This window comes from Lasioglossum baleicum, chromosome 4, assembly GCF_051020765.1.
Source record: "Lasioglossum baleicum chromosome 4, iyLasBale1, whole genome shotgun sequence".
In the NCBI taxonomy this organism is placed as follows: Eukaryota; Metazoa; Arthropoda; class Insecta; order Hymenoptera; family Halictidae; genus Lasioglossum; species Lasioglossum baleicum.
Window position 1 is genome coordinate 6,962,096 of NC_134932.1, and position 13,320 is coordinate 6,975,415.

The 13,320-nt window shown below is 36.6% G+C and overlaps 1 protein-coding gene across 8 annotated transcripts; it reads right to left on the reverse strand.

The window, feature by feature from the left end:
• Positions 1-42: 42 nt before the first annotated feature.
• Positions 43-13,245, reverse strand: Ppp1r15 (Protein phosphatase 1 regulatory subunit 15). 8 transcript variants are annotated; one of them, XR_013008769.1, is made up of 5 exons: positions 13,104-13,245; positions 12,463-12,530; positions 10,929-12,381; positions 8,329-10,855; positions 43-8,244 (listed from the first exon to the last, which is right to left on the reverse strand). XR_013008769.1 is itself a non-coding variant. In XM_076421679.1 (4 exons), exons 3-4 carry the CDS (start codon positions 12,369-12,371, stop codon positions 10,646-10,648), a joined length of 1,653 nt encoding a protein of 550 aa, XP_076277794.1. In that variant the 5' UTR covers positions 12,372-12,381; positions 12,463-12,530; positions 13,104-13,245; the 3' UTR covers positions 43-10,645. The 8 variants fall into 8 exon arrangements, 1 of the variants encoding a protein (XP_076277794.1); XR_013008774.1 differs by having other exon boundaries at positions 43-218; positions 8,116-10,855; XR_013008771.1 differs by having other exon boundaries at positions 43-7,446; positions 8,116-10,855.
• Between the last annotated feature and the right edge of the window lie 75 nt (positions 13,246-13,320).

The window sequence follows — 13,320 nt, forward strand, 5'->3', positions numbered from 1 at the left end:
GGTTCGAGATAACTTTTTTTCAGTGAGCTAATTATTGAATCACCGTGCGGTAGTTTAGCGGACTTAATGTAGTTGTCGTGTAAAATGGTAGTGTAGTTATTGAGAATGTATATACGTGCGATGCAAACTTAGCTCAAACTTGATCTCTTCAGGGCCACCTTTTTCTTTGAATTATTCCATAGGAAAGTTTTGGTCCCACTATGTATTCGCTGTTTCGCCTGTAAACGATAATATCGCGGTTTACTAAAATAATACAACGAAAATTGTGTTCTCGCGATTGTTGTGACAACCTCGGGGATATCGAGTCTTAGGAAACGAAATGGTACTACGTTTTTATGCGTGTGCTGAACATAGGTTTCTTGGATAACTTTTCCAAGTGTAAACGACGATCCTGAGCAAACAACGGTGCTATTTGGAAATTGTTGTATTGTACTAATGCTATTCCATTCCTGAGAGTGATACAACGAGTATCATAAAACCCCAATTTAAACACTCTAATACCTTAATTTCTTTGTAGCGCGATCGACCACCCAAGGGGGAACCCCCTAGCAATGGGGATAAAAAAGTCACATCATCCGCATACCCGAAAGTCACATCAATCGCGGGAACACTGTAACTGTATTACTTTGTACAAATAGTAAAAGATTCGAAAAATCTGAGAATGTTAATACGTTGTTTGCAAAGTATATTAGGGGATGAAATAAATTTTTATTCCCTTCATCTTTATAACCCTCTCTCTTCTATGTATCCATTTTTTTCGTGTACTGTATAAGAACGTATACGAACTGCATCTTAACCAAGGAATTGAACAATTCCAAAAAATGACTTTCTCAATGTTATTCAAAGTATGAAGCAATCTACGTCAAATGTACACCACCGCCCATAAGTCACCGGACACCTGGTCGCTCTAAAGAAAATGCAAATTCTGATGTGGATACCAGCTGATGAAGCAATCTTACTAGATTGTTTTATTTTTATGTAAGACAGTGGCTCCGAATACATATAGAACAACTCTCCACCTTTCACCAGAATTGCTTTAAAAATTAGGAAAAGATAACGAGCTCGAAGTTACACAATACTCGCGCGCGCCGCAGTGCACCCACTAAAATACAATTAAATCGTAATGACGCTAACTAGATAAACGACCGAAGAACGTGTACCGAGATTCGGCGAGGAATTTCTGGGAAAGATTACAAAAACTGTGAAGTATAATTAGCTCGAGAATATAGGTATTAAAAAGTTCACCACATTAGATCATCCAGATTGACTCGAACGATTTCTATATGTTGCAATCACACTAATGAAGAAGATGTTCTATATTGTTCGCCGTGTTCAATAATGCTTGAATTCTCACCAAACACTAAGAGATGTTTGCGAATTCAGAAAAGCATTATTGGCATTTCTACTTTCCCGAAGAAAGTTATGCGCGTTGTCATTTAAAATGGTCCCCATAATTTGCATAAGAGGCTATGAGGTGATCGAAGCAAACGGAGGCAGCAGATATCTACGAGATGGTAGGTGTAGTTCAAAAATAATTATTAAATAATTATTAATAACCTTACCTACACGAACTGGGTGGTTTCAAACTAATAAATTCAAAACTAAAAAATAAAATATGAAGCTGTCCATTGGAAGCAAGAAATAGAAATAAAATGAGACTAATAAACATTTGTTATGTTTAAGCAATTTATTTTAAGAAAGGTCTATGGGGTACGGGCCGAAATAAGGCGCCGTGACCCTACCTAATAAATTTTGCCCTAATCCTAGCTCTCGCAAGGCAATTAACCCTTCCTCCGTAAGCATTGTTCCGAGAACCATAAACCATGGTTGTGCCTGGCCCATTTGCAATCTACTATGAATACAAGTCTTCAAAAAATCTGAAAAAATTCAAGTAACATCTTCAAACCTTCTGAATGGAGATTAGAACAAGATATTTAAGCAATAATTTTCTTTAAACATATGAATAAGAAACATCGTACACGAGAGAGATACTCTTTTCAAATTCGCTCGGACACGATCCTGATTTACGAAGCAAGGATTGAATTTGTCCTTGATGTCGAGTTTGTAAAATGATTCATCTCGAAATGAAAATTTGCATAAAGATTCGCAGTTTAGATAGAAGCAGTCGAATGACTTTTTTTTTTAGTGGTCTCGAGCAGTCTGGTTCGATAAAGATCTCTTGTTCGTCCTCGTACCCGTAAGGATAACGGAGGTTCTCTTATGGCGGGCAAACAAAGGCGACTGGCGACATTCGTGGCAGCGTCACGCGACTCGAAACAAGTAAGTATTGCACAAGGAAGAGAGCCTGGGCGAACTCGTTTCCCTTTCGTTCTCGTCCCGTCGTGTTTACCCATGACGCGTTCACCGTAGAATATAACTGAATCTTTCCGTGACCGTCGCATCGCCTCTCGTGAAATCTTGATTACCAACGGCTGTAAAAGCGTATCGTCCGCGAGCCTAATTAGACTCTATTAGGATACCCACGTTTGCGATGCTCTAATGATTCGCGCCGCTCCGGACCGGGGGCTGGCGTTAACGAAAATGGCAATAATCATTTGGACTGTGACAAGACAGTTCTTCTTTTTATTACTTTTATTAATTTCCCTGTATGCGAAATGTTACAATGAGATGGTACTTTGTTACATGAAACTACTGTAGACTATTCAGTTCGTTTCCAAGAAGATTGGGAATCATCTTAATTGATTAACGGCTAATAAATTCGCTAATGATCCTACAAAATAAAATATTACGGTCTCGAAGAAATGAAACAACGGGGGCCGGAAGTGATTTACGTTTCAGCGCAATAGTATCGAAGTTTCAACAACGTTTGGACCGTGATGGCAAACTTTCGCTATTTCGTTGAGAAGCATCTCGGCGAACAGCTTCGCATGCGTCTATTATACCTAAACACATGTGTCTCGCAAGAAAAACTATCGTTCGACGTATAACTAGACAAGCAATGGCTTCGAGAGTTTCTTCCTGACCATTCGAAGCAACAAGTAGGAAGGAATCATGTTAGTGTTGCTGTATGGTTAATAACCGTTGCGCAACAAGTTCATCTAATTTACGAGGAACTTTAGCGGTAGCATTGAGCGGTGCGCTTATAACGCGATTAAAAAGTAACGGAAATATTTCACCAGTGTCGGAACAAAGGGAAGCGAAACTTCATTCTAAAAAAATAACGGGCAAAAACATAGATCCGGCAGAAGTAAAGATATTCTTCGGTTCGCACGGTGAAAGTGAAAACTCGGATCTCCGACTTGTTAAAGAACCTATCGGAAGTATATGATACGGAAAAATAAGATGCTATGCTTATCCTTGTTCACCGATGCTCCCCACCATTTTGTAAAAGTGAGCATTATAAGTGCATAATGATCCGCAGTCTGCTTACTTATGACAATATTCCACTTTGAACTTTCCATTCGCTGTTTGCGAGTACAATCAACTGTTTCTCGGATAGAATGTTCTCTTCGTACGGCAATAAAAGACAAAAGAAAGAAGGAGGAATACATTTTCTGCTCGCTCCGAAATTAATTATCGAAATGAAACGGAGAAGCGTGGTCGAGGCATAAAATCGCGAGATAGGAAAGCGAAGGAGAAAGGGAAAGTTGCCCATTGGCGTCCTTATCCCAGGTGAAGAGACTGTAACCTTCTGAATCACCGGTTCTGAGCAAGTTCGAGGAACTTCAAGCGGTACAGCTTGACATCTTTCCGGACACCTCTCGCGCAGATGGTGTACAAAATCATGTGCTCTTCCTAGATGGAGAATTTTGTTGTCAGCTGCAAAACATCGTTTTTCCACCTACGTAATTTGTAGTCACCTTGTGCTTCTCGTCCGTTTCATCAGTTTACTGTTCTTCTGCATCTGACGACCTCGAAATGTCTCGACTGTCTGTACCCGAGCGACTTCACGGGTAACAAATTAACAAAGCTTCTTTCAGAGCTCCTTCCGCTTTCTCTTCAGACGACTCTCCCTCGACCGCCAGTTTCTCGTCTCCCGATGATGAAAATGAAAGGGTCGCGTGTTTCGACCTTATCCGCGTTGCGGAAGACAGCGTCGCGGATGGCACCGCACGCGGAGCAAACGGGACCACATTCTCCGAGCCCTTGCCACTTTCCAACAAGAAACTGTGTACCAGAGCCTGTAACACGAGGACATCGCTTACGATATTGTCCTCCAGGTTTGCTAAAACACAGGTCATCGACTAACGTTGGAGGATCTCCGCTTTGACCACTAATTGTTGGATATCTCCAAGACCTCCCTCCTTCTAGAAATCTAGGAAGTTTTAATGTCGAGTCGACCCTGCTTTCTGCTGAACGAATTACATTTAAGATCTTTCCATTAGGCGTTTAATGCTGATGTTCTCATTTCTTCTTCCACCGTGAAAGCCTCGAATCTCTGCTAAGATTTAGTCTCTTCGGGAGCCTAATCGCAAAATATGCAAAATTTGTTGCTCTTCTCGCCCGGAGAACTTTCTCAAACAGAGTAGAGAAATTGCTTATTCTCGATGTTTACTCTTCCCACGATTAGAAAGCCCAATTAACACGTTGATTAGACAGGCCTCTTCAACGCCCCCAATTCTGGACGCAAAGTACCATAATTTTCAGAATTTAATGGACACTTTTATCTGCATTTAAATGGATTCCGTGATGAAAGTATGCGACAATTCGCGCAATCATAAATTTTGTGAGACAAAGTGCTCATAATTGGCCTGGCTTCTTATGAAGGTGAATCGTACTGTCATACATTGTAGCAGATCCGGAATGTCAGGTTCGATCCAAGTTGCAACCGGTTGCAGGTTAATAGCGTCGAAAGAAATCCCTGCACACCAGAAAAGGTAGCTGGTGTGAAAAGCGTGGGACCAGAGCTGAATAAAGCTGTCACGATTTATTACACTAATTTAGCTAGTATCGAGGCACGCCTAAAGCGAAGATTATGTGCAAAACCGATGTAATTACTAATTATAGGTGGTAACAAATAATTACGCTTCTGTATTTGCTGATAATTTGCGACCGGTGACGAACGAAGAAAGAAGAAGGACACACATGACTTTTTACACCTCGGTAAGGCCTGTGAACGAACGCGTGAGTCATTGAATGCATCATATCTTAGCACACTATCCGCTGAACGCCATTAGACACTGTCTCGAGACCCAACAATTATTCCTTTTAATCCGTTAATTAAGTTATTATTAAATTCTTTGTCAATTATCTCTCCGACGACGGATATTCATGACAACAACACAGCTTTTTATACTTTTCTACACTTCTTCTGAACACGTTACTCTTTGTACTAGTAGGAATGATGAGAACTGAATTGTTTCATGACCATACCGCCGTCCGAGGGTTAATGAAAAATGAATGAGACCCCTTCTCGATAGGCCTTGACACTGAAAATTTTCCTAAACAGCTAGCCGAGTAGAAAAGCCTCAACAAAAGAGGCCCTTCACATTTTCCGCCCTTTATTCAACATTGAAACACTAACAGCTCTTGGAACAATCTCGAACGGGTCAGCAAGTGGAACAGAATAGTTATGCTTCTTTTAATGTGGGCTTTGACTCGCCTCCGTTCAATGCTCGCAAGTAAAATATTGCGAAACGTACAGATACCCCTAACCGCATTACAGTCGCTCGTGCGAGCGAAACAAATACGAATTCGTGCCGGATATTCGGATGACGCAATTTTTAAAAGCTGCGATAACCGGATATTCGTCGCTGTGCGCGCGAATCCGTACAAAACGTGGTCAGCTTCGGTGAAAGGAGACCTCGTTCAAGATCTATAACATAACGTGCGACATCTTGAATTTATACAAACTTGTTGCCGGTTTCTACGGTTTACCATGATTGTTCGCCGGTTTGTTATTGCGCAAATATTCGCTCGATATCTTTCGTATCTATATATTTCGAAAAAGATTCGATAAGACGTCAACACGCTCAGGAATAATATTTTCCTGAATCCGTGTCACTACTATCCTGTGGTCATGTACAGCAGTAATTTACGTATTAATATGAATTTAATGTTGTGCGCCTAATGCAGTTTAGATAAATCCTAGATATGTGACGCAATTCTGCTTCCAAACGCACGCAGACAACGGTGATATTTCAAAAGGACGAGTGCCCATGTGACATTTATCTGAAAAGCAGTTTAACAATTGCGAGCGTATGTAAGATCGAGCGAGGGATCCTTAGTAAAAGTAAAAGCAGTCTTTTCCAGAACATTCGGATCGTTCCGAAGTAGTCGAGCAACTGCCAAGGCTTAAAAGTCACCACAACCGATTCCTCCAGCGGAAAGTGCTTTGAAAAATTTTCTACGATGTTCATCCAGAACTCAAAGCAGGTTCTAGACATTTTGATTTGTCGTGGTAACTTCTCTTTTTGTAAATTCTGTTGGTCCTACAATGCACTGCGGCTAAAATAGACTACATTGTCGAATACCAGGTCCTTATCTTGTACGCAAACTCCGAAATTGGAACAACGCCATACTTTGTCTAGTTGGACCTTCGAAACTGTTATCTTCCATACAGAATTTCATGCGATGCGTCATATACATTGAATCATGGTTTCTTCTTCGCTCCTCCTGCGCGATTGGGACCATCGTGAAAAGGTGAAAGCAGATCGCTTGCTATAATCCTTGAATAGACATTGCGATTTTTTTCTCTTTCTCTTTGGCCCCCTTACAATCATTGGGCATAAAGATGCCGCGTGAAATCACGACCAAGAAAACGATTTTGCAACCGCCTTCGAGATTATTTGAGTTATAGGTTCATCATACGCGAGTTCACGAAACAACATATGGAATACATTCAGTGTGAATACATATAGAATAATCTCACCTAGCTCGAGCACCAAATACCTTACATATTATTGATAACGACAAAGTGCCAGGGAAAGAGACACGATTAAGTTTATAGGGGCAAACACCGTGATAAGCAAACAATTTTTCTAAAGATAATATTTTTCGAAATGTCGATGCAATCGAGATATTTTTTTATTGCCGTGATGTAATAGCCAATGTGAAGGTGAACCCAACATACTATAATATTATGATCTTCATGTGGCACCGAATACTATAAAAAGATGGAAATAGATATATTTTAAATAATTTTTATAGTGCTAAAGTTAGGTGGAACAGCATGTAGAAAGAAGGATCGTACATGAAGAAGCAAGACAGGAACATATTATCGAAATCGAAAGTGTCATTACGGACAGGTGCAAATTTACTCAAATCATAAAGACTTAACAAATAGTTGTGTACATCTCCATTATCAGCAATTGAGAAAGTACTCATTCGGGCTTAATTACTCACCAAGACAAAAGCATTGTGATCCGACAATAAATCCCATGCATTTACACGCAATTATCAGTAATGTGATCCGCGGGAAGATTAATTAAGTGCATTATGATCCACAGTTTCTCGAAATTGCGATAATTCGATTGTAAACATCGCCTAGAAGATAGCAATCAGTATCAATCCATCATTCTCGCATCAACGAAGACTTTTTGATTTATCAACAACCTGTCAACAACGCTATCGAGTTAAGCACGCTTTTATTTTGCAAAATTATTGATTTCGAATCAACGCGAATGCAATTATCATTTAAGTGACTAAAATGAATAATTATGCGTATCGCGCGGTATTTTTTGAACGCGCGCTTCAATGTGATCGCAATAAGTCGATCAATAATAACGTGCATTCAAGCACGGTCCAGTGATTTCTCATAGAATTATCTGAACGTCGATAAAATTTTCCCACGAGATGTTTTTCTGAGCTCCAATGTCAGGAACGCATAATAATCGTAAAATAAACTGTTCCATTGCACATTTTTTCCTATGACGAGGCCACGCTATTGGCACGAATAAATTATAAGAAGGCTCTGTGGATGTGTGTGTTATACAAACTCGCAATTAAACAACCCACTTAAAAGAACAGATTTCAAATGCATATTACATATACATGATAAAAAATAGAATACAAAATTTTATTGCTTTTCATATGTTTCTTGTTCTTAACCATTTTTCTCTGACTCTCGCTGCAGCTGTAATCTAATCGTGAATTATTTTAGCTAACTAAAACAGAGTTGTTATGTAAATAAATACATAAGAAGTACTTTCTTACCAACTTAGAAACGTTTTACCGACAGAACCAGAGCGCGGACTCTTGCAATCAGGAGACAACGCTGTGTCGAAAGAATATTGTTCTTCAAAACGAAGCCGCAGGTGCGCAATTAAGAAGCAGGAACCGTAACTGCAAACGTTAGTTTTCTGAACACCAATCAAGCACTTACAATCATGTAACTTGCCCTTGGCATAATTCGAATTGTATTATTACTTCATTGTTATGTTCTGAGAAACTTCTCAAGTTACTCATGACAGGCAAATTAATAGTTAGAACCATGGTAGGCCTGCGATTCATCTTTCATATATGTATGTAATTAACGATCTGATACAATATTTTATTAGCGTTACGTACTTCGCAGTTATTTAGAGGTATAGTTAATTAACGTGAGTTGGCGCCTCTGCAGTGGTGCACTGCTTTGCTCATTGAAGCGCGCGGAAATTTAAACTAGTTGAATGAAAAGTTGACGTTAGAAAAGTTATTTTGTGTTTTCATATTATTCTTTACCATATTATTTTTACCCTGGCCTGTAGGAATAGGTAGTATTTAAATAAAGTTTAAGACGCTTTATAGTCAATTACAAAACAGATTAACTTGTTTATTTAATTGATTATATACATATATCGCGTACTTTTATATTTTAAATACAGTGGGTGTACGAATACTTTGTACACCCACTGTACATGCATATATTATTCTACTATCTAAAATCTAAAGTAGACCCTAACGAAACATAAAACAGATATGAGATATGAGAGTTACCTAATATTTTTACATGTTGCAAATTAAAGCAAATCTAAACTGTAAATGGAAAAATTATCGTTAAATAGTTCTAGAGAATTTAAATTATGATAATGCATTTCTGATTTATTGTATTACCTTCTATAATATGTACATATATTTTAATTATTCATTTTTAAATACATATAATACATAAATGGATTCGAATGAACTGTATAACTTTTACACTCTTATTTTTTTATACAAAATTAATGCTAAAACAAAAGGCAATTGGTTATTAAATTATTGGAAAATAAAATATATAAGTTTAAAATATATAAGTTTATATAAGTTTTGAACTAAAAGTTTTGTTAATTGCTTTTTCTGCTTATTATTTATTGTATTATAACTGAACGGATTAACAGTCTCCAGACTCCGCTTTAATTGTATTAGACTCACTTCTTGTTTAAAAATTGCGTTTGTTGTTGGAGCAATAGCAATCTTTACGTCAATTTTTATAGCCATAAATCTTTCAAGTAACACATGAAACAACCTGTACATCTTTATACAATGTATACATTGTGTGCTTTGTTAAAGATTTGTTCCACAGCATATTAATGTTTTTATCAGAAATTTAATAAATAATTGAAATTGCAATTTATAATAGAACAATCATAGGCGAAAGAAATAAATGGACATTTATGTACTACTAATATTGCTGAAATATTTAATGAAGCAATTAAATAATTTTATTAAACAGAATTTTATAATTTCGCAAACATTAGCAACATCAATGTCCATTTGCTTTTATTCCCAACTGTACAGTAGTAATGCAAAAATCCTAAGTTGTATCGTTCCATATAAAATCTAACATACATTTCACGTGCAGAGATGTTGTAATCACGTGAAATTTGAATCACATAATATGATCTTGACTCGCAGGCTTGAAAAATATTTTGTTACTAAAAGTGTCTGATAAAATAGATTGTTTCCGTACAAAAATGCTTGCACAGTCGAAGAGATGATGAGATACATTGAAAAAAGGAAATATGGATAATTAACATCTTCCAATAAATTTGTTTCGAATATATTGAAAAAGATTGATCATTTTTACATTGTTAGTGACTAGTGCATTAATAACAATGACTATATACCCTTGAGCCTTATTCAAATAAAATGAGATAATTGAACTAATATGTACTATGTATATCCTTCTTATAATACAGGAATATTTAAATAGATTTTGTATGTGTATACACATGTCTCTTTCAAAGAGAAAAAGTTTTTAAATATATTAACAGACACCGTACTCCCTCTTACTTATAACTTATGTTCTTTTTATATTAATATTTCCTTATGTGCATATCAATATTTCTTCCTGAAATCATATTAGGTGATATAATAAGAATCTCTTATCTTCCATTTATAAAATGTTATCAAATTAGTTATTGTTTATATTAATTATGATTATAAAACACACTTCATCATTTTACAATTATGTCTATCACCCAACATAATTCGTGCTGTACATAAAATAAGTTCTAGTGGTATTTAATATGCCTACAAATATTAGACTAGCCACAGGCAAGAATTTAAACCATATAGTTTTTTAACTGTTTAATGTAATTTTCAGAAAAGAATCTCTTTTAAAACAGATGTTCTACACTATTTATTCACAGCCTATTTTGTTATTTTGGAAGACTTATTATACATATCCCTTTCTCCTGTAATACATCATCTCTTCTACCGCGTTATACAGCATTTAGCCCTTAATCAAGAAATTACCTTACAAGGACGGCGAATAGAAATTTTACTCAATAGGTGCAAATCTTTCCTGCCAAATGTGAAGTCGATGTTGAGTACTTAATATTGGATTAAGAACGTGTCCTATACAATTAATACGGCTTTTAAACCGATCTCTGTCTCTACCCATTTGTTCCCACGGGCCTCTACGAGCAGCACGGTACGCATAATCCCATTTTACCATGACATGAACAGTCGGATTCAAATTAAATTTTACCTAGAATTAAGATTTCATTTTTTAGTACACAGGAATTCAAATAAGTAATTCCAACCATCAAGTGACTATTTACTTTTGGAACTGGAGAAACACGTTCATTGAGATTGCATGTCCCATTTTTGTCTTCGTCGTCATCACTAGTTTCATCTGTATCGCTTTCATCTGTGTATTCATCATCGCTTCTAAAGGTTACTTCAGATTCTGTTTCGAAAACTATACATGAACTATCTTCCGAATCGATAGAACTCTCTGATGCCAAGCGTGGCCGGAATGACTTTCTCAGCGAATTGTATTTACTGTCAGCAAAATTTTCATTAAAATTATTTATACATTCAGGTATGCATCTCATTCTCATAGACAATTTTGACATTCCTTGACTACAAGTCTTATGTGATTTCGGTTTCTGTAGTGTTGGTTCAACATCGGCAAACGTGAACGCTTCGGGACAGTTATCTATTCCTGAAGTATCTAATCCGTCTACTACATCTACGTCTAAGCTACAACAGTCTTCTTCTTGCCAATTTTTTAGATCATTTTGTATGTCTGCAGCAAGATCGTGCTTGGTGCGTTCCTTTCTATGTCTAGTTTGGCTTACACCAGAACGCCTAAGCTGCGACTTTGCACGACCTCGACCTCTGCCCTTCGTTATAGTGTTATATTTCCTCCGTTGCTTTGGTGAAGAGTGTGATCGTTTCATTACTGTTTCTGTTTCAGTTGAGTCAGTTTTATAGAATCGATCTGTCATGTTCCCATAAACCTTTTGCCACATATTTGTCAATATATTACACGCAGAAGTTTCTTTAACCATTTGTTTACTCTCTATGTCTGTATTGGTTGTGGACAAAAGTGGTTCTCTGTTTATGATTACTTTGTCGTTAGCTCTATTCTCTGTGCAATCAGAAGACTGCTCCTTTTCGCAGGTACTAGTATCATTAGTATATTTGTAGTTGTATGTATTGGTCACGTTTTCTGTGCTGTCTATATAAGCGTGTTCAAACGATCCTTCGATATTTTTCTTATTTGATACTTCAGTTGGTGACGAATGATTTGAACTTTCCTTAATAACTGGCTCTTTTTCATCAGACCACTCTCCAACTTTGTTATTAATATCAATGTAGTTGTAATTGAATTTTAAGTTCTCTATTGACGTTTTTTCATTAAAAACTCCACCCACATACAATTTCTGTTCTTCTAATATATTATGATGTATATTCTCAATCATATTTAAAGATTCTTTCATCGAAGTGTTACGAATATACACATTATCAGTGTTCAACGTGTCCCTTTTAATTGTCAAATCTTTAAAAAAGTCATGAGAAATTATACCTTCATTATGTACTACTGTTACCGATAGCGGGTAATTAATGCCTGTCATAAATGATACAGGACCTTTGGTAACTCGATTCCACATCACGTTCAAAGCATTGAACATGCTATATAGCATGTTTTCTCGCTTTGGACTTGACATTTTGCTTCCCCTCTTTAATGTATCGTTCATCGAATACATTTTCTCCATTATCGGTCGACTACACACAACATATCATCAAATGTAATAACAAAATCACATTTCCAAATGCAAATAAATTGTTTATCTTTAATTTACTCACATATTTTATTCAACAGACTGGTACTTCTTTACGACCTCTCCCAGTTCTCATATATCTTCTTTGTTGCACTACAAACGAAATGTTGAGAATTAGACACAAAAATCTATGATACTTATAATCAGGACAAGCACAAAACTTTTGGAATGATCATTCCAATTATATGTGTAAAAGTTTTTCTGAATTGTCTTTAGCTACAAATGCATATGTAAATAAGAATAATTGTAATTATAGATTGCAAATAAACTCTTATGATTGTACTTGAGATAGAATTTTGTAAATATTAAGATTCGTACTTCTTTCCTGGTGAGAATTCTTTCATTTTCTACATATGTTATTCGACTAGATTATAACCCTGAAATTTAAACATTTCGAAACGATATAAATGTCTAAATTTTATAATCTTGAAAACATTCGCGAATCAATATTCAGTTTATAATTACAATGCCGTCCCGTCGCAGATTTATCACGCACATTCCAAAGAATAAGATTGGTTGATACGAGCAAATCACGAAGCGACGGGATAACCAAACCATTACCGTTCCTTTCGTTTTCGCATATCGTTAAATTTGTTATTATGACCTACTGTTACACATGGGAATTGCAATGATCCAATGATAATAAGTTATTTTACGCATACATACAGCAAAGATAGCCTCCACAGCCGTGACAACCACAATCACGTAGACAATCCTGATCGCAGTTTAACAACAGATTCTTCGATTTAGTGCAGTTGTTGTCTTCGATCAAAGAATTTTCGATAAACCTCGTTACGTCGGACACAATGCTTCGCTTAGATTTCTCAATAATTTCAAAGGATTCCATTGTAATATGACAAAATATTGTAGCACACATTTCAAG